Raw genomic sequence first — 22,093 nt, 5'->3', positions numbered from 1 at the left:
TTGGAATTTGACTGATACTAGGGACTATAAGTTAAGATATCCCCCAATACAAAGATGACTCTCTCCATTCTGGAGAGGGATGTAAATAAGAGAGAGACAGAACATAAGAGACAGAACCCCCACAAAGCAGCCACACCAGACTCCTTTTACTTTGAAGCACTGTGCTTGTCAGCTGTGCCAGCGTTCACAGACATCTTAAACATCTCACTAGACCACAGAACTTAGACTACAGACTTGTCGCCCTGACTTCTTTGTCTCCTGAGCACTTTGTCCTGTTCCACCTCAAAACCATCGCTGACCCACTTATTGACACCCTGCTATTTGCCTACTTAGCCAACAGGTCAGCAAGTGATGTAGTCAAAATGGCCCTCTACTTCATCTTCAGTACCTTGGACTCCTGAGGAACCTAGGCCAGGATCCTGTTTGTGGAATTAATTTCTGCCTTTAACACCATCATCCTGGCCTTGTCACAGGACAAGCTCTCCCAGCTACAAGTGCCTGACTCTACCTGCAGATGAATCGCAGACTTCCTGTCTCACAAGAACTAGCATGTAAAGCTGGGAAAACACATCTCTAACTCCTGGACCATCAGCATTAGCTCCCTGCAAGGCTGCATCCTTGGCCCTCTGCTCTTCTCACTGCACCTCCAGTCACCAGTCTGTCAGACTCCTAATGTTTGTGGACAACATCACTCTCATTGGGCAATGAATGTTTGCTCGATGGAGTGCTGCCAGTTAAAGAGACTTGTCCTCCACTGGATTTGTAATTCAAGAATGGAGAACCTAGCTCAATATAAGTGACTGTAGCTTGTGTGTGTTTAATCACAGGTGCAGGTTGGGTCGTGGGACTTTTATTAACAGGTGCAGGGGGGTGCAGCTTTTCAAGAAGGCACCCATGCAGGTCTCTGCTGCAGCATATTATTCGCTCTGCAGAAGGGGTGAGTGGCTGGCTGCCACACCACATCTGTTAAAATGGGTTACATTAATGCACATCTTTTGGACTATTATCTCTGTACACTGCACACATGGGAGAAGTTTGCCTATAGGCCATTCTATTCAACTAATCTAACATTATCTGTTCTCTCAATCTGTTCATTTTAACCCAAACAATGATTATCATTCCTGATCTTAACCAAGAAATCTCTGTCTAGTAGAAAGCCCTACAGGCAAACTTCTCCCAACAGCATTTTCTTAATACTTAATACTGGAAACTTTTGGACATTGCCAAGTCAATATTTTGTTCATCCCAGAACAGACAGTACAGCTTTCATTTTAAAACAGATAACTGTACATATTTTTAAAATTAGTTTTAAAACATTTTTATTATAAGATTCTTTATTATATATTTAATGTTTCTTGATTTTTGCAGTACTTACTTGTATTATAATTCCCTCTTGTTATGTTAATGGTTATGCACCAAAAACACCAAGGCAAATCCCTTGTGTGTGAAAACCTACTTAGCAATAAAACTAATTGTGATTCTGATCTCAGCCTCTCAATTTTGACTTTTAAAACCTGTCCCCTAACTTAATGAAATTGCAACACAAATGTTCTCACTTGAGAAGCTTGCTCCTCCAGATGTTGGGAGGCAAGTGCAGCCCCGCTGCAGACCTTCATGTGCCGGAACTGCCTCTCCAGCTTTGCCCGTGCTCTTTCACTGTCCTTGAACCGGCTCTCTGCATCCCGCAGCCTCAGCAGCTCCTCCTGCAGCAGGCTGTGTTGTCTCTGCAAAAGAGCCAGCTCCCCAATGGTTGATCCTGCACTGGCCTCCCGATTTCCACCATCTCGCCAGAGAGGGCGCCATACTCCTCCAGCAGCTGGTCCTACGGTATCCTGTGGTTGCAGCAGCAGCTCCAAGATGGAGTCTTGTTTGATGACAGCACCCTGCAGGATATGTTAGAGAATCCAGTTTCAAAGACTTTACAGGCTGAAAATGGCATACAGAAGTATGCCTCCTCAAAAGTTACATCAAATTCCCTTTCTCAGAAGGATGGACTATTACACACACATACAATCAATCTACAGACAGAACTCAAGAGTTATCAAAAGGTTGTTTTGTGCACACTTAATTGTTTTAGTTCGTCATTGTGAATCGTTTAATTTCATTTGAGACAAGTACTTACTGGTAGTTACTCTGTAAAGGATGAGACTGCCAATAAACCTTTGTTTCTTGTTAAAAAATCACATGTGCAGAGTTGAACCCACAATAAATATAAACTAATAAGTATAGGAGAGCCACATTGTTGCACTAGGTTACATGTGTAGCAGGGTCAATTATGCAGCTGCAATATGTGTAACAGATAATGTACATTAGTTATTGTGTTATAATCATAAAAAATCTGTGTAACCTTAAGTTTATTTTAATCATATTTATTTTAGCTAATACCTGACACGGTAGGCCTCCGAGTCAGTTATGTGGAACCTCAATTTGAGACTGTACCCCTACGTCTACTATATAGTAGGACACTGCCCTCTATAACTAGTGTTTTCGCACCTTTACCTCCTCCCTTTTGTTGTTGATCTCCGTGGGAGAGGTAAGCGGCCTTGCAGTCAGGAGAAAGTGTTTTGGCCTCTGTTATTTGCATTCATAAGTTTACTGGCTAGCTTAAACTTGTTGTGAAGTTCTTACGATGTACTACAACATATTTCTGTGTCATTTAAATTGTGTAGGGGCACGTTTTATGGAAGATACTGACCGGAGGATTTTGTATTTATGTTGCTTTCATCAGGTTAAATGGAGACTGCCTCCAAAGATATCCACGTCTCTTCCTCAAACACAACGCACACAACACAGAGTCAGACACTACTGGTTACACATGCCCCTTCTTAACCATGAACAATCATACTATAGTTTGTTTTAACTCAGTCCCACGTACAGTATTTTATTCTAATTAATATTTTTCTCTTTGTTGTGTTTTCAAAAATTCTAAAACATTTCTTTGCCATTAAACTTTGAATCACAGCTGGTTTGAAAGGCTCTGTGAAAGAACAAACCTGCCTTTCCTTAAGCACTTTTCGGCACTTTAGACAGATAATTTTTTTCTTTGGATGACTAACACATAACCCTGGACAAAATAAGAACATTTGGACCAACATATACTAGGCACATATTGACTGTAGTGAAACTTTTCCACAATGGACCAACAAATATACATAATTTCTAGTTGTTGTTTTTTTTTTTTTTTTTTTTTTTTTTTTTTTAGAGAAAACAATTACAATTTAAAATAGCCGCAAGCGGCAATTCGGGGGTTCAAGCCAGCATGGAAGTTGAAAGCTGGGTAAGATCAAGACCTTTGATAATTTGGGACACCTGCATTAAAGATAAACAATAGGATTTATGACAATCAGACAGATGCTCATTCATTTATGACCAAATCTTTACCGGGTCATGCTCTTCTTTGGAAACTCTGTCGCTTCCTATTTGTCAGCTTGCAGAAACATTTTGGGGACATGCTTTAAAGGCTTAGTTAAAAAATGTCCACAGAGTTTGGTGATGTTTAAACAAATCCTAATTGATTTTTGGCCACATTCTGCGAGGGGCCACTGCACTTGTTTCGAATTTGAAGTCAATCTGACATACCGTGCGAGGGTTGTGGTCTTTCAAAACAATTTTTTTTTTAAATTGTAATTATAGCGCCACGATCTGGCCTATTGGCATTATATTTCTTGAGCAGCATTTGCACACAACTTCCAATCACTGGTGAAAATTTTGTGTCTCCATGATGTACCATCTCACAGGAGGTTGCAAAAACATTTCTGAAGAAGAAGAATAATGATAATTAAAGCTGCAAGCAGCAATGAACGGGCCCTTGCACCTCTGCGCAACTCGGGGGTGCTGGCAGGATGCCGTCTGATGCGGCAATTCATTTCTGTCAATGTTGGACACCGCACACAGGAGTGAGATGGCATATCCTTCATAAAGTGTGGGCGCTGGAATGGCCTATTTCACATTTTGTACCATTTCCTCTTTCCACTAGAGGGGGCTGGAGAACACACTAGTGATATGTCACGTTTTTGTACATCAAATATAAACCACAGCATTAAAATTTGAGGTAAATCAAAAGAAAAGTGTCTGATAAGACCTACTTCCTGTAGCCACTAGGTGGCGCTATGACTATCAGGAAATATGTTCATATAGATGTGTTCAGGGTGAGACTATTATGAATCATGTGAAGTTTGGTGGAGATCGGACCATTTACTCCATGGCAATTTCCTGTTTCATGGCGAGACATCAAAATTCAACACTCCACAGCGGGCGTGCCTTTCAGCGTCAGGTAGATCATGTAATAACTTTTGATTACAAATCAGTAAAGCTCACACAAACAAAGTTTGAAGCCAATCAGATTAAATCTGAGAGGAGAAGTTTGTTAAAATACAACACATGGGAAACGCCAAAACTGTCCACGGAATTTAAAATGGCCGACTTCCTTTTGGGTTTTCGGCAATAGGTCTAGAGGCTTTTTTGTGCATCAGGGCATGATACATACAGTACAGGCCAAAAGTTTGGACACACCTTCTCATTCAATGTGTTTTCTTTATTTTCATGACTGTTTACATTGTAGATTCTCACTGAAGGCATCAAAACTATGAATGAACACATGTGGAGTTATGTACTTAACAAAAAAAGGTGAAATAACTGAAAACATGTTTTATATTCTAGTTTCTTCAAAATAGCCACCCTTTGCTCTGATTACTGCTTTGCACACTCTTGGCATTCTCTCCATGAGCTTCAAGAGGTAGTCACCTGAAATGGTTTTCCAACAGTCTTGAAGGAGTTCCCAGAGGTGTTTAGCACTTGTTGGCCCCTTTGCCTTCACTCTGCGGTCCAGCTCACCCCAAACCATCTCGATTGGGTTCAGGTCCGGTGACTGTGGAGGCCAGGTCATCTGCCGCAGCACTCCATCACTCTCCTTCTTGGTCAAATAGCCCTTACACAGCCTGGAGGTGTGTTTGGGGTCATTGTCCTATTGAAAAATAAATGATAGTCCAACTAAACGCAAACCGGATGGGATGGCATGTCGCTGCAGGATGCTGTGGTAGCCATGCTGGTTCAGTGTGCCTTCAATTTTGAATAAATCCCCAACAGTGTCACCAGCAAAACACCCCCACACCATCACACCTCCTCCTCCATGCTTCACAGTGGGAACCAGGCATGTGGAATCCATCCGTTCACCTTTTCTGCATCTCACAAAGACACGGCGGTTGGAACCAAAGATCTCAAATTTGGACTCATCAGACCAAAGCACAGATTTCCACTAGTCTAATGTCCATTCCTTGTGTTTCTTGGCCCAAACAAATCTCTTCTGCTTGTTGCCTCTCCTTAGCAGTGGTTTCCTAGCAGCTATTTGACCATGAAGGCCTGATTCGCGCAGTCTCCTCTTAACAGTTGTTCTAGAGATGGGTCTGCTGCTAGAACTCTGTGTGGCATTCATCTGGTCTCTGATCTGAGCTGCTGTTAACTTGCGATTTCTGAGGCTGGTGACTCGGATGAACTTATCCTCAGAAGCAGAGGTGACTCTTGGTCTTCCTTTCCTGGGTCGGTCCTCACGTGTGCCAGTTTCGTTGTAGCGCTTGATGGTTTTTGCGACTCCACTTGGGGACACATTTAAAGTTTTTGCAATTTTCCGGACTGACTGACCTTCATTTCTTAAAGTAATGATGGCCACTCGTTTTTCTTTAGTTAGCTGATTGGTTCTTGCCATAATATGAATTTTAACAGTTGTCCAATAGGGCTGTCGGCTGTGTATTAACCTGACTTCTGCACTGCAACACAACTGATGGTCCCAACCCCATTGATAAAGCAAGAAATTCCACTAATTAACCCTGATAAGGCACACCTGTGAAGTGGAAACCATTTCAGGTGACTACCTCTTGAAGCTCATCGAGAGAATGCCAAGAATGCATGCATATTGGTGAAACATGTCATGGGGACTGCTCTTTAAAGGGCGTGGCCAAGCCATTTTACCATGCCTATTGATGAAACTCATATCAGGTTTCTGGGCCTAGACTATGAAGGAGTGTGTGAAGTTTTGGGCAAATTAAATGAAGTACACTTAAGTTAATGCCAATTGTTCTGTTTTGGTGAAATGGCCAAAAATGCACCAAAATTGCACCTGAGCAGGAGACCCTGAAAAAATTTTTCAGCAGTTCTGATGTATGCACAAAGTTTCATAAGTTTTCGAGTATGTTAAGCCCTCAAAAAGCCAATTCATTTGGAGGAAAAATAATAATTCCTTGCATTTCAATAGGGTCCTCGCATCGCTTGCTGCTTGGGCCCTCCTTCAGTTTCAAAAGGGCTTTTGTTTTGTAATAACTGGCTCAAAGGTTGTGGAGTTAGCTCCATTTGTTTGTTAAACCATGCCCCCTTGAAAGTTCATTGGTCAATCTCATTTAGTTTTGAATCTTCAAAGTGCAATGAGATATTATAACAGCTAAAGCATTGACGATGAAATTCTAAAAAAAATCTCATCATTCTCCTGTTTTTAGGTATACTGTCAAATATTTTGGTGACATTGGGTTAAAAATTAGATGAAACAGAAAATGTTGTGCATACAGTACAAATTACTATGACACACTACACGAGATAAAATGATGGATTATCATGCACAGCACTTATTGATGTTCACAACCCGAGCCGACACTGTTCAACAGCCATGTTGGGCTTAGGCATGTGCCGGTATGATATTTTGACGGTATGACAACCGTGGTAACAGGTATTACTGCGGTGGTAATAATAATAATAATAATAAAAATAATAATAATAATAAAACAGGCATCGTCCTATTTTCGTGCTCTACACTTTAAAACGTTAGGCTAATATTCGTTTGACCGTTCATGAGCGACAGCAAGTAGGCTACCATGCATTTCCTGTCAGTGCAACGCATCATCACACCAGTTGTTTAAATGTGTAGGCTAATATAGACCCGTTAAAAGTTTAATAGAGCCGTTTCTTAACTTCACGATGGTGACTCCGCCCAGCAGGTTGTTGAGCTCCTCGTCGTTGTGGACAGCCAGCTGCCGGTGACGGGGGATGATACGGGTCTTCTTGTTGTTGAGGGCAGCTTTTCCAGCCAACTCCAGGATCTCAACGGTCAGATACTCCAGCACAGACGGCAGGCAGATGGGGGCACTGGCACCGACACGCTCCGCATTGTTTCTTTTGCGCAGCAGCCTGTGAACACGGCTGACTGGGAACTGGAGCCCACCACAGGAGGAGCGGGTCTTTGCCTTGGCTCTGGGGGTTCTTCTGATAGCCTAAATGGTCCCACACCACCAACTTTGTCCTTTTCGCCGGTGGGAAAAGTTCAGCTTCGCCTCCTCCAATCATGTTTGCAGTTTGCACGTGAGTGTATTTACACTGATTACTGATGTACCGACTGACTGACTGAGGCTGCCCCCCCCAATAACTGTGCTGACTGCAGCGGCTGCACATGCATGATTTCAGAGTGTGTGCCAGTTAAAATGTACAACTGGCACAGAGTTATTTCTGAGTTTTGAGTTCCTGAAGTTCCCATTTATGAAACGTAGCGTAGGTTACACTGTCGGCCTTTACATTCTTTTACCGTGGTAAACCGTGACGCCGGTAACAGGCACATGCCTAGATAATTGGGCTAATATCGTGTAGTCTGAACCTGGTATAAGGAGACAGTTTAAGATTTTGCTGACCACCAAAAAACACCTGCAGCGCATTGCCTTTCAGCAGAATCACAATATCACCAGCCCAACCCTTTAAAGCTGAAAGTCTGCATTGAGTCCAAAACATTTTTCTACCTCTTCAAACAACCTAAACTATCCAATATTTACACACTACATGTTATGTAGCATAACATGTAGTGTGCTGTATACTGTTAAAGACATACAGAAATCTACTCACCTGGAGTGCATGGAGATAAACACTGAGATTCACCAGCCTCTGATAGATCTTCTGTCAAACACAGGCAGCGTACTTATTACTGACATCTGTTTGATACACACATGCTCACTCATACACGCACATGCACATATGCACACACTTTGAGAAATCTACCCTCTTACCGTGAGCGGTGGCTTGTCTTGATTCCTCATGCACTCCTTTAGATGGTGAAAAACAGGAGGATAGTATCACCACAATGATGTTACATACAAACATAATCATTAGCTATTGATAGTACATCAATTAAACTGAAATGATGTGACTGACAATAATTATGTTCTTGCCCAATGTAATCAGTGTCTGTTGTTTTTCCAGCTCACTTTAGATGAAACCACGCCTATTTCTGCATGATGAGAGAGGGCTGCCAGAAGGCCCAATGATTGGCTGCATGCAGCAAGTCAGGTGCCGCTGGCTCAAAGTGCACAGCTTGAGCTCATCAGTGGCTTTGAACACCACCCTTGTCAAAAAATACTGAGGAACTATACAGCCTCATCCCTGTCCTTAGAGACATGAAGTTCAGTTTCGATGCCCCACCTCGTTTATGTACAGGCACTGAGCAGCCAGTCTTGCAAGGTCCTGGACAGACTCCAGCATTGCAACAGCAGCAGCCTACAGTATATACAGACATTCAATCTTAGCTGCAACGACACAGCTGGTGCAATCTGTAATAGCAGGTAACAGCCAACTGCCATCACAATTGGAATTGAAAGTATCGGGCTGTGGCGGTTCGTATCCAGCACTTGTTAACATGGATAGAGTGGGAAAACCAGCAGTGGGCAGTGCAGAGAAGGTGTGCCAAAAAAAGAAAAAGGCTTTGCTGGGTGACACCACAAAGAAACCGATTTATTTAAGCAGTCTGCAGCAGCAGGAGTTTGGTATGGTGGATGGCTCACGACCGGATGGCAGCGTGAGACCGCGAGACCACTGTGAGATTTTGAGATTCAACATGGCGGCGCCTAGCTGCTAGATTAGATATCAACAAACTAGCCAAACAAATATAATTACCTAACAGGTGAAAACTCCAGCCTGCACCATCAGCCAGAGTGGAGGACCTAGAAGAGTTTATCGATCACTACTACTACGAGTGCGTCATGGAGGGTCCTGCCGACAACCCCAATAAGAGGAAGAAGACCGACTCAGCCACTGATACACAAGACTTATTATCCTCCGAATTTAGCGTCTTGGAATCCATCAACAAGAAGCTAGAAGTGCTCGGTATGCTTCACCAGGAGATAAAAGACTTGAAGGTAAGCTTGGAGTTCACTTACCAGCAGATTAGCGACTTGCAGCAAAACAACACTGAACTCCGCTCCACCTTAGCGGCGGTCACTTCAGATGTAGATCTCCTCAAAAAGGAAAATAAACTCCTGAAGGAAACTGTCCTCGACGTGCAGTCAGAAGCATGAGAGACAATTTAATCATTTCTGGCATCCCGGAGAGCACAGCAGGCAACCCAGAAGTCCAGGTAAAAAAGTTCATGGTGACGGCCCTCAAGATCCCGACGGAGACTGTCAACAACATCACCTTTCACCGTGTCCACAGGCTCGGACCCCGAGGAGGTCAGCGTCCTCGTCCGATCATCGCCAAATTCGAACATTATCAGCAGAAAATGCTCGTTAAGAGTAAAGGAGGAGAGCTAAAAGGCACTTCGTTCAGTATGAACGATCAGTTCCCCAGGGAAATCAACGAAAGGCGGAAAGTGTTATATCCCATTTTAAAAGAGCACAGGCAGAAGGGAAATCTCTTGTGGTCGACAAATTATACATAGATGGGCAGCTGTTCCGCCACTCTACCACCACCCAATGGCTCTTCTAAGTGAGATAAGTGCTCCTAAAACCACAAAACAAAGTAGAACCATAGCTTAATTGTATTATAAAAGGAATAAAAAAAAAAAAAAGACCAAAAGATGTGTGTATGCATGTATATATATATATTGGGGCTGCACTATTCTTGAAATAAATAAATAAATATATGTATGTATATTTCATTCAAAATGGTATTCTGACACATTTCTCCTGCAACAGATAATTAAGCATTCCTGCGATTGCAATGCAATTAATTGTGCGGCCCTGGTATATATGTATGTATATATGCAGATGTATATGTATGTACATGTGAATATATGGATATATATGGATATATAATGAACACAACACTGACTTCGTGAAAAGGAAAAAAAGGAAAAAAAAATCTCACAGGGTGTGAATGTACACTTCACATACCCCACCCAATATTCTCCCTTTCCTTCTCTATTTTTTTCCCTCCTTCATGCCCCCCCCATCCCTCTCACTCAATCCCCCTCCCTCACCTCACACACAAATACACTCCATGTAACCCCTTTGTTTTTCAGGTTTATGAATACCTCAAGGCGCAGGCATTTCTGGTTGTTGAACATGCTTGTATACATTCAAATGCTCTGCTCCATAACTCTGCGATGCTTCACCATGACACATCGGTTGACTGTAATACATACACTTAACAATTACATATACTCATGCAAAATCCACGCAGATAGAAACGCACATAAAAACACACACAGATTATTCTCCATACCCACACACAGTATGATAAAACCATAAAACCCCCACTTTGTCAATGTCACACCTAAACTTGGTTTTCTGGAATGTACATGGCCCTCTTGTGCTGTACGTGCTGACGTATTGCGGTAAGCGAGTTGTGTCATTTCCAGTGTTTCTGTGACAGCGTCTCTGTACTGCTCTGGTGGATTCTACTAGCCTGCTTTCTCACTTCAGTTGCTTTAACATTGCTTTAACGTCTACTTCAAGTCTTAACCCACACTGGTTCTGTTTAAGCACTTAACGTTATAGCTCTCCTCCTTTCTACGACTTTCTCGCTAATCTCTTAGCTGTTGTTTGCACGTTACCAGCCTTGGTAGCTACATTAGCTTTACAGTTAGCGATGGCTTCTCCCTCTGCTCTCTCTTGTTCGGTGTGCCAAATGTTCAGTTATGCCTCTGCCTCCTTTAGCGACAGTGGTAACTGTAATAAGTGTAGCTTATTTGCTGTGTTGGAGGCGAGGCTTAGTGAATTAGAAGCGCGGCTCCGCACCATGAAAAACCATTCAGTAGCTGCGGTAGTTAGCCAGCCCCCTGTAGCCGGTGCGGAGCCACATAGCATAGCCTTAGCCTCTGCTAACTGTCCTCCGGTAACTTCCGTTCAGCCGGGAGGTTGGGTTACAGTTCGCCAGAAGCACAGCTCCAAGCCGAACCCCACGGCTCACCACCAGCCTGTTCACATTTCCAACCGCTTTTCCCCACTCAGCGACACACCCGCTGAGGATAAAACTCTGGTTATTGGCAGCTCTATTCTGAGGAACGTGAAGTTAGCAACACCAGCGACCATAGTCAAATGTATCCATGGGGCCAGAGCGGGCGACATTGAATCAAATTTAAAACTGCTGGCTAAAGCTAAACGTAGATTCAGTAAGATTGTTATTCATGTCGGCGGCAATGACACCCGATTACGCCAATCGGAGGTCACTAAAATTAATATTGCCTCGGTGTGTGAATATGCAAAAACGATGTCGGACTCCATAGTTTTCTCTGGACCCCTCCCAAATCTGACCAGTGATGACATGTTTAGCCGCATGTCATCATTTAATCGCTGGCTGTCCAGGTGGTGTCCAGCAAACGATGTGGGTTTCATTAATAATTGGCAAACTTTCTGGGGAAAACCTGGTCTTATGAGGAGAGACGGCATTCATCCCACTTTGGATGGAGCTGCTCTCATTTCTAGAAACCTGGCAAACTTTATTAGTAATTTAAATCCCTGACAACCCAGAGTTGAGACCAGGACTCGGAGACGCAGTCCTACACGCTTCTCTGAGCTTCTAGTTCAGTTACCCAACCATAGTTTTCATAGTTTTATAGAAACGGTGTCTGTCTCCCGACCACCTAAATTATTTAAATCTAAAATTAAACAAAGAGGAGTTGTGCATAACAACCTCATAAAAATTAAAACCTCTTCTGTGACAGAAAGACAAAACAGGAGAATTAAATGCGGACTGTTGAATATCAGGTCTCTATCGTCTAAAGTAGTGTTAGTAAACGAATTAATATCAGATAATCATATTGATTTACTCAGTCTCACTGAAACCTGGCTGTGTCAAGATGAATATGTCAGTCTAAATGAATCCACCCCTCCCAGTCATAGTAATACCCACATTCCTCGAGGCAGCGGCCGAGGAGGGGGAGTTGCAGCTATTTTTAACTCTAGTCTGTTAATCTGCCCTAAACCTAAACTAGATTATAATTCATTTGAAAGCCTTGTTCTTAGTCTTTTACATCCGACCTGGAAAACCTCGCAGCCACTTTTATTTGTTATAGTGTACTGTGCTCCTGGCCCGTATTCTGAATTTGTATCTGAATTCTCAGAGTTTTTATCCAGTTTAGTTCTTAAATCAGATAAAGTTATTATTGTAGGAGATTTTAACATTCATGTCGACGTTGATAATGACTCCCTGGCTACCGCGTTTATCTCATTATTAGACTCCATTGGCTTCAGTCAGGGTGTACATGAACCCACTCACTGTTTTAACCATACCCTCGATCTAGTTCTGACGTATGGAATTGAAATTGATAACCTAAAAGTCTTTCCACAGAATCCCTCGCTATTGGATCATTATCTGATTACTTTTGATTTCTTTTTACTTGATCACACGCCACTCAGCAACAGTTACGATACTAGATGTATATCAGATAGTGCTGTTGCAAAATTTAAGGAAAAGATTACTCCGTCATTAAATTCAATACCAAGTCCCTCAGTAACAGAGGTTTCCCGTACCGACTTTGATCATTTTGTCGATAGCGCTGTAGGCTCGCTGTGAACAACACTTGACTCTGTAGCTCCTCTTAAAAAGAAGTTAAAAAAGCAAAGAAAATTCGCTCCTTGGTATAACTCTCAAACCCTTAAGTTAAAACAAATATCGCGAAAGTTTGAAAGGAACTGGCGATTAACCAAACTGGAAGAATCTCGTTTAATCTGGACAGACAGTCTCAAAATTTATAATCTATTGAGCCTTGTATTCCTTTAGCCCTTAGCAGTAATGATTTTATGAGCTTTTTTAATGACAAAATTCTAACTATTAGAGGCAAAATTCATGACCTCCTGTCCTCAGATAGTACCTATCTAACCTCAAACACAGCTGTAAAACCTAATATATATTTAGATTGCTTCTCCCCAATTTCTCTTCAAGAATTGACTGTAGTGATTTCTTCATGCAAATCATCAACGTGTCTCTTAGACCCCATCCCAACTAGGCTACTTAAGGAGGTCTTTCCTTTAGTTAATATATATTAGATATGATCAATATATCCTTATTAACAGGCTATGTACCACAGTCTTTTAAGGTAGCTGTAATTAAACTTCTACTAAAAAAGCCCACCCTGGATCCAGAGGTGTTAGCCAACTATAGACCAATATCTAATCTTCCCTTTATGTCAAAGATCCTTGAGAAAGTAGTCGCAGACCAGCTGTGTGATTTTCTCCATGATAATAATTTATTTGAGGAATTTCAGTCAGGATTTAGAGTGCATCATAGCACTGAGACAGCACTAGTTAAAATTACAAATGACCTTCTGATTGCTTCAGACAAAGGACTTGTCTCTGTCCTTGTTTTATTAGATCTTAGTGCGGCGTTTGACACAATTGACCATCAAATTCTACTGCAGAGACTGGATCACTTAATTGGCCTAAAAGGTTCTGCACTAAGCTGGTTTAAATCTTATTTATCTGATCGTTTTCAGTTTGTTCACGTTCATAATGAATCGATCATACGTACAAAGTTTGTTTTGGAGTTCCATGAGTTCTGTGCTCGGACCAATCCTATTTACTCTATATATGCTTCCTTTAGGTAACATCATTAGAAATCACTCTATAAATTTCCATTGTTATGCGGATGATACTCAGTTGTATTTATCGATGAAGCCAGAAGAAAGTAATCAATTAACTAAACTCCATAATTGCCTTAAGGACATAAAAACTTGGATGAGCACCAATTTCCTGATTCCTGAATTCAGACAAAACTGAAGTTATTGTTCTTGGCCCCAAACAACTCAGAGACTCTTTATCTGATGACATAGTTTCTCTAGATGGCATTGCTCTGGCCTCTAGCACTACCGTAAGAAACCTCGGAGTAATATTTGATCAAGATTTGTCTTTTAATTCTCATTTAAAACAAACCTCATGGACTGCATTTTTTCATCTGCGTAATATTGCGAAAATTAGGCCTATCCTGACCCGAAAAGATGCAGAAAAATTGGTCCACGCTTTTGTTACCTCGAGGCTGGATTACTGTAACTCTCTGTTATCAGGTAGCTCTAGTAAGTCCTTAAAAACTCTCCAGCTAATTCAGAATGCAGCAGCACGTGTACTAACAGGAACTAAGAAACGAGATCATATTTCTCCTGTTTTAGCTTCTCTGCACTGGCTCGCTGTAAAATCCAGAATTGAATTTAAAATCCTACTGTTAACTTATAAAGCTCTAAATGGTCAAGCTCCGTCATATCTTAGAGAGCTCATAGTGCCTTATTATCCCACCAGAACACTGCGCTCTGAGAACGCAGGGTTACTCGTGGTCCCTAAAGTCTCCAAAAGTAGATCAGGAGCCAGAGCCTTTAGCTATCAGGCTCCTCTCCTGTGAAATCATCTTCCTGTTACGGTCCGGGAGACAGACACCATCTCCACATTTAAGACTAGACTTAAGACTTTCCTCTTTGATAAAGCTTATAGTTAGGGCTGGCTCAGGCTTGCCCTGTACCAGCCCCTAGTTAGGCTGACTTAGGCCTAGTCTGCCGGAGGACCCCCCTATAATACACCGGGCACCTTCTCGTCTTCTTCTCTCACTCTCTCTCTCTCTCTCTGGTATTCTATTACTGCATCTTGCTAACTCGGCCATTCTGGATGTCGGCTTCTTCTCCGGAGCCTTTGTGCTCCACTGTCTCTCAGATTAACTCATATCGCAGCAGTGCCTGGACAGCGTGACGTGTGTGGTTGTGCTGCTGCCGTGGTCCTGCCAGATGCCTCCTGCTGCTGCCATCATTAGTCATTAGTCATACTTCTACTGTTATTATACACGACTATTGTCACACATGTATACTGCCAGATATTAATACATACTTTCAACATATTGTACCACAGTAGCCAGAACTATAACTATAATATTATTACTTTCAATAATGTTGTTGTAAGCTACTGTCATTACCTGCATCTCTCTCTCTCTCTCTCTCTCTGTCTCATTGTGTCATACGGATTACTGTTAATTTATTACGCTGATCTGTTCTGTACGACATCTATTGCACGTCTGTCCGTCCTGGAAGAGGGATCCCTCCTCAGTTGCTCTTCCTGAGGTTTCTACCATTTTTTTCCCCCGTTAAAGAGTTTTTTGGGGGGAGTTTTTCCTTATCCGCTGCGAGGGTCATAAGGACAGAGGGATGTCGTATGCTGTAAAGCCCTGTGAGGCAAATTGTGATTTGTGATATTGGGCTGTATAAATAAAATTGATTGATTGATTGATTGATTGATTGATTGATTGATTGATTGATTGACATGGCATCCGCTCACAGCCGAAAAAATTTAAAGTGATGGACTTTGTCACAAAATTGAAAACAGATATTTTTCTCCTACAAGAAACCCACTTGCTAAAGTCAGAAGAAAAATCTCTTAAAGATCCAAATTTTAATCAAATTTTTTCATCCTGCTATAACAACAGACAAAGAGGTGTCTCTATCATGGTCCACAAGAGACTACCATTTACTTTATACAGCACGGTAACAGACCCAGAAGGCCGCTACATCATTATTCAGGCAACAATCTTTAACAAATTATATACAATCGTTAATCTGTATGCCCCTAATAATGATGATCCAGCCTTCTTTCACACAATCTTCTCTCTACTATCTAACCTGTCAGACAGCTCGACAGCTATAATTGGAGGAGACTTTAACACAGTCCTAAATGCTTCATTAGACTGATCTAGTAATTCAGTACACACAAAGCAATCACAATCGGCTAAGGTAATACAGGAATATATGGATGATTTTGGGCTTGGCGATGGCTGGAGACTCAAATACCCATCGAAGAGGGAATATACTTTCTTCTCTCCTGTGCATCGCTCATTTTCAAGATTGACTTTTTTCTCTTAAATAACTCCATCTCACAAAAAATTACCACAAAAATACACCCGATCATTATCAGCGACCATGCACCAATATCACTCAATCTGCAAATAGAAACCATCCATAAATGGCCCCCAACATGGCGCTTTAATATCTCTTTACTTAAAGACCCGGACTTTGACAAAATGGTGAGACGGGAGTGGGCAAACTTTCTTGAAGATAATGACTCTCCAAATTTATCTCCATCTTTAATATGGGAGGCTGGAAAGGCAGTAATCAGAGGAAAAATTATATCATACTCCTCCTACAAGAAGAAACAGGAATTGCAAGCAGAAAAAAACATTGAGGAAAAAATTAAACAACTAACACAGGAATATGCAAACAATCCAAGTGATCAAGTATGGACCCAATTACAGTGTACAAAATCGCAACTGGACAATATTCTATCAAAGAAAACTGAATTTATCATACAGCAACTAAGATATAATAATTTTGAACACAGTAACAAAAAAGGAAAATTTTTTGGCTAATCAGCTCCAACGCAATAAAGAAAAATTTCTGATACCAACAATCCAGGGGCTGTCCGGAAATTACACACAATCTCCTCAGGAGATCAATCAGATTTTGTATTCTTTCTACCATAACTTATATTCAACAGTAAACAATCCAAACCCAGAAGATATTCAGGCTTTTCTCGATAACCTAAATTTACCTCAGTTATCCACGGAACACAGAAATATGTTAGACGCCCCCCTGACTATTAATGACCCGCAGAGTGCATTAGACAAAATGCCAACAGGTAAGGCTCCAGGTCCAGTCAGCTTTCTTGCCGAATTTATAAAACATTTCTGGACAATATTAGCACAATTTTTCATCAGGACAGTGACAGAGATCAAAAAGAACAGAGGTATAAGACCTCACATGAATACAGCAGCAATCAAATTATTACTAAAGCCAGACAAAGACCCCACACTTCCTTCTAGCTACCATCCTCTATCACTAATCAACAGTGATATCAAAATTATCTCAAAGGCACTTGCTTCTAGACTGGAGAAAATAATCGCATCAATAATTCATAATGATCAAACGGGCTTCATTAATGGCAGACACTCAAGTAATAATGTCAGAAGAGTTCTTAATCTGATAAGTAAAGTACAACGCGTTAATACAAAAGCAATTATTCTGTCACTTGATGCAGAAAAAGCCTTCAACAAGGTCAACTGGTCCTTCCTATTTGCCACCCTGAGTGGATTTGGCTTTGGAGAGTCATTTATCCAATGGGTATCAGCCTTATATAATTCCCCTAAGGCCACAGTCACCACCAACGGGATCACATCTAAAAGCTTCATTTTGCAGAGAGGAACCAGACAAGGGTGCCCACTCTCACCTCTACTGTTTGCAGCAAGATCATAGGTATCCATTCCGCCAATTCAGAGCATAAAATTAATCTATATGCCGACGACATTTTACTTTATCTACAAGAACCGACATCGTCTTTACATGAAGTATTTAATCTCATAACAAATTTAAACTAAACTTTCGGACTACTCCATCAACTGGTCCAAATCGACAATACTGCCAATAACGGAGACCTCTTGGAATCCTGCAGACCAAAAATTTTCTCTCCCTGTGGGCAACATAAGATATCTTGGCATAAATATTTCATCCAAACTATCAGACGTGGTCCACCTGAACTTTAGCCCGCTGCTAGATAAGATCTGTGGTGACCTGAAGCGCTGGAATAATCTTCCCATCTCCCTCCTGGGACGAATAGCCACAGTTAAAATGAAATTTTTTTTTCCATGATTCCATTCACACCCACATCGAAATGGTTCCTGTCATTAGATTCTGCAATTATAAAATTCTACTCAAAGAACAAAACAGCAAAAATTAGTCTAAGCACCCTTCAGAAAAACAAATTGGAAGGGGGATTGGACGCTCCTAACTTTAAACATTACTATTTAGCTAACCAGCTACAATACCTATTGAAATGGTTATATCCTAACAAAGACTACAACTCCTGGCTCGAACTAGAACAGGCGGACTGCAACAATATAAAACTCTCTGACCTCCCGTTTATCACCACTACACTCAGACGTCATAACTGTTTTAAGAACCCAATGATTGCTTCCACCTTATCAGCCTGGTGGAAAACACTAGAAATCACAAACTCTTCGATAGAACCTTGCTTGCTCTCTCCAATTTGGCACAACCCAGATTTTGAAATTAACAAAAGACCTCTCCATTTTAGCACATGGGAGATGAAGGGAGTAACTCATCTCCATCACCTTTTCCAAGACAATATACTTATGACATACACAAACTTATTTCAAACTTTTGAAATAAGAAATGGAAATTTTCTACAATATTTACAATTGATAAAAACAATCAAGAGGAGAATTCCAGCGCCTCAGGACACTTTGCAGCCACCAGAATTTGCCAAACATATTACAAAGCTTTCTCCGAGTAATAAGAAGAACCTTTCTAAGATTTATAAATTACTGTCAAAGACCAGTTCTATACATTTACCTATTTTAAAATCGGAAAAAGAGCTGGGTGTATCACTGGACCCTGACTTCTGGACTCAGATATGCAATAATACTGTACAGAACACACATCACCCAACAAAAGATGAATAGAATGGGCTTTAGTCAATCTGACACATGCACTCAGTGTACTCAGAACACTGCAGATACCTACGTTCATGCACTCTGGTTATGTTCACCCGTCCAGCACTTCTGGTCAACAGTCACTCAAAAACTCTCCTCCATTTTGGACTGCAGGATCCCATTCATTCAAATAAACACAAGAAGTTTGTGCTCTAAAAAAAAAAAAAAATAAATAAATAAGTAAATAAATAAATAAATAAGAAGGGATCAGCACTCAGTGAATAACCTCCTAAGCCCTACGACAAACTATTATGGCAAGGCTTAACTATACAGACCAATGAGCAGTGATAACTAACATGTCTTTGGGGTCATCGGGTGGGAACCTCCTTTCATCATCCCATCTCCGTTGGTAAATCAACACGACACCTCCAGGAGGCTAGACAGTGATCTCTCCTTCAGACACTCTCCCTAATGCCAGGTCTCACTGCTCCCCACAAACAGAACAACCTCCTTTACCTTACCTATATTACCACAGAGGAGTGTGAACATACTGTTTCTATTAAACTGTGATTACTGGGTTAGGCTGTACAGTCTACCTCCCCAAGAGCCACTCCCTCAACAATGACACCTCCAGGAGGCTAGACAGTGATCTCAGCACAAACAGAACAGCACTGCCACCTTCTCCAAACCCAGGCTCCGTTTATGCGAGGCTCAGGCAGAAGCAATGCTGATACTACCTTTACTAGCACATTCACCATACTCTATTTCACCAAGCATAACTACAATGTAAGCTAAAGTTAAAGGAGATAAATGAACTCACAGGATCAGCAAACACACTCACTTTGCAGCATGGTCTCAAACAAAATGGATTCAGATAGGCCACACCACACTTAAATAACCTTCCTCTTCCTGGATTTCCTCCTTACATACACATGGCTTTCTCAGCCCAAACAGCACTGCCATCTTCAACCAAACCCAGGCTCCATACATGCGAGCTCCAGGCAGAAGCAATGCTGATACTAGCTTTCCTGTCACATTCACCATACTCTATTTCACACACTACATAGCATAACTACAATATAAGCTAAAGTTAAAGGAGCTAACTGTACTTACAGGATCAGCAATCACACTCACCTTGCAGCATGGCCTCAAACAAAATGGATTCACATAGGCCACTCCCACACTTAAATACTTCCTCTTCCTGGATTTCTCCTGACAGGAAGTGGATCTCTCCACCTGATCTCAAGGAGTTATGTGCCCTGCTTAGTAGTTCCCCCTGCTGGCCCCCAGCTGACATTATTTCCTTCTCTTAATAGATAAACTGGCTGCATTTAATTGCTTCATCTGACATTTCCCTCACTGTCTTCCTCAAACTCTGTCCCGCACTGAGTTCCCCAGGAGTGAGACAGTTGATCTTGCTATGAATCCCCTACACCCCACTTCCACTGGACAAATCCTAGTCTTCCATCCTCGCTGCTCAGCTTCTGCTCCTAAGTCTGCATATCTAAGCTTTTTTCTTTCTTATGCTTCTTCCACTGAGTCTTCCCAAGGACCTGTCAGCTATGAAATAAACTATCTGTTGACTCACTGACCACAACACTAAGTCAGGCCTCTGCCTGGTACAGACTATTTCCTGAGGAACAACAAGCTTTCCCCCTAAATCTACTTGCATTTCCCAATCACAAGCACCTTCTAGGCGGCCACACCTTTGCCTCCTCACTAACTTATCCTTCTGTATTTCTCTCCCTCACGGACAAACTGAATTACTAAACTCCTATCCTTAACACCTTCTGAATTCACCTGTCTTCGTTTCCTTCAATGCCTGCAGCTAAACATTTCAACACCTGATTATGTCGCCATGTATATCGGCCTTGTGACAAGCTAACTTTGCAACCTGACAAAATATGCTTTAAAGTTGCGATGCGTGAACACAATGGGCATGATGGGTCCTCATTTACCCACAGTTTTAGGTTCTGGGGGGTTGGTAAGACATCGTATGTAGCCCCTATCAGGAATCTAATACGATTCTCCTCCATACTCCACAGGTCCCTCCAACTAAGCTTCCTCTTCTCTACACTTTCCCAATTCAACCACTGTCCCTGTTTAGCCTGGGCCACTACCTTTGCACCCCTTACTATCTCTTCCTGTCTGCGTATCTGTTCTACAACCAGCTTTCTTTTATCTTTGAGACCTGCTGTATTCCATACCGGTTTACCTGAGCCAAGCCCCAGGCCTCCCCGGCCAAACTGAACATTACCTACAATCTTTGCATGTCTAAGAGCTGCCTCTGCCTCCTGAACTGCCGATCTTGGGTTCCACTTCCTCCCTTGGTTGGATTTGGAACCACACTCCTAACTACCACATCCTTACTCCCAGCTAACAAGAGCTCTGTCCTGACCTTGGTACATTTAAATTCCTCTGTTAAACTAGTTACTGGCAGCTGAAGTATCCCTTTTCCATACAATGCAACACTATTTAGGCATCTAGGAGCGCCCAACCACTTCCTAATGTAGGAGCTAACCAACCCTTTCAATTCTCTCCACAACAGTTATTGGAATTTCATAAATTGACAGTGGCCATATTAACCTAGGATATAGCCCAAATTGCAAACACCACAACTTCAACTTTCCTGGAAGTTCTGATTTATCTATTCTATCCAATCCTTCAGCCACATCTTTTCTAAATTTCACCACCTGTTCCTTATCATTCAACTCTACATTGTACAACCTACCTAAGCTCTTTACTGACTTTTCCCTAATTGTTGGGATGTCCTCGTCATCTATGACAAACTTCCTATCACTTAATTTCCCTCTACATATCGAGATGCTTCTAGATTTACTAGGCTTGATTTTCATGCTGGCCCACTTGAGGTTCTTATTTACCTTCTCTAGTAGCCTCTTTGTACATGGCATTGTTGTGGTCACCAGTGTCATGTCATCCATGTAAGCCCTAACTGGTGGAAGATGCAACCCATTCTGCCATCTCTCCCACCTACCACCCACTTAGAAGCCCTGATGATTACTTCCATTGCCATAGTAAATGCTAACGGAGAAATTGTACATAAAATGAAATTTGATATTTTTCTTCCAGACCACTCACCAATTGTTTTTTTTTAATTGCAGCTTGTGAGGCATATAATATTTGATAGCCAGCCCAGCAATAAAAATTTTGGCTTGAAATTGGCTAAAAAGCGCCTTTCACACCTCCTTTGAATAGTGACACACTATAGTCACTATTCAATATATGAGTGGTACAGATTGTCAGCTGAGGGAATACGTTATAAATGCACTTTATGCGACCTGTTGAGCCATAACCATAAAAACAGAATCACAGTTTCTATGGCTGTAATGTTATATACATGCCCCTGAACGCCCCCGAAAATACAGTATCCTTCATCAGTGATGCAGAAAATCTGAGTAAGAATATTGTTTTCTTTTAT

At 41.6% G+C, this 22,093-nt stretch overlaps 1 protein-coding gene across 2 annotated transcripts in view; it reads right to left on the bottom strand.

Annotated features, from left to right (window-relative positions):
* LOC125904253 (rho guanine nucleotide exchange factor 2-like) overlaps window positions 1-22,093 on the bottom strand; it is a 281,117-nt gene that overhangs the window by 17,929 nt on the left and 241,095 nt on the right. For both annotated transcript variants that reach the window (XM_049601541.1, XM_049601542.1), the window contains exons 19-21: window positions 8,034-8,069; window positions 7,873-7,923; window positions 1,557-1,883 (exon numbers count right to left, since the gene is read on the bottom strand). In XM_049601541.1, coding sequence (XP_049457498.1) covers window positions 1,557-1,883; window positions 7,873-7,923; window positions 8,034-8,069 — 414 coding nt within the window. The remainder of the gene's footprint in view (window positions 1-1,556; window positions 1,884-7,872; window positions 7,924-8,033; window positions 8,070-22,093) is intronic.

Source organism: Epinephelus fuscoguttatus, linkage group LG17 (genome assembly GCF_011397635.1).
Source record: "Epinephelus fuscoguttatus linkage group LG17, E.fuscoguttatus.final_Chr_v1".
In the NCBI taxonomy this organism is placed as follows: Eukaryota; Metazoa; Chordata; class Actinopteri; order Perciformes; family Serranidae; genus Epinephelus; species Epinephelus fuscoguttatus.
Note: the sequence above shows the minus strand (reverse complement) of the source record. Positions and strands in the feature narration are given on the sequence as shown.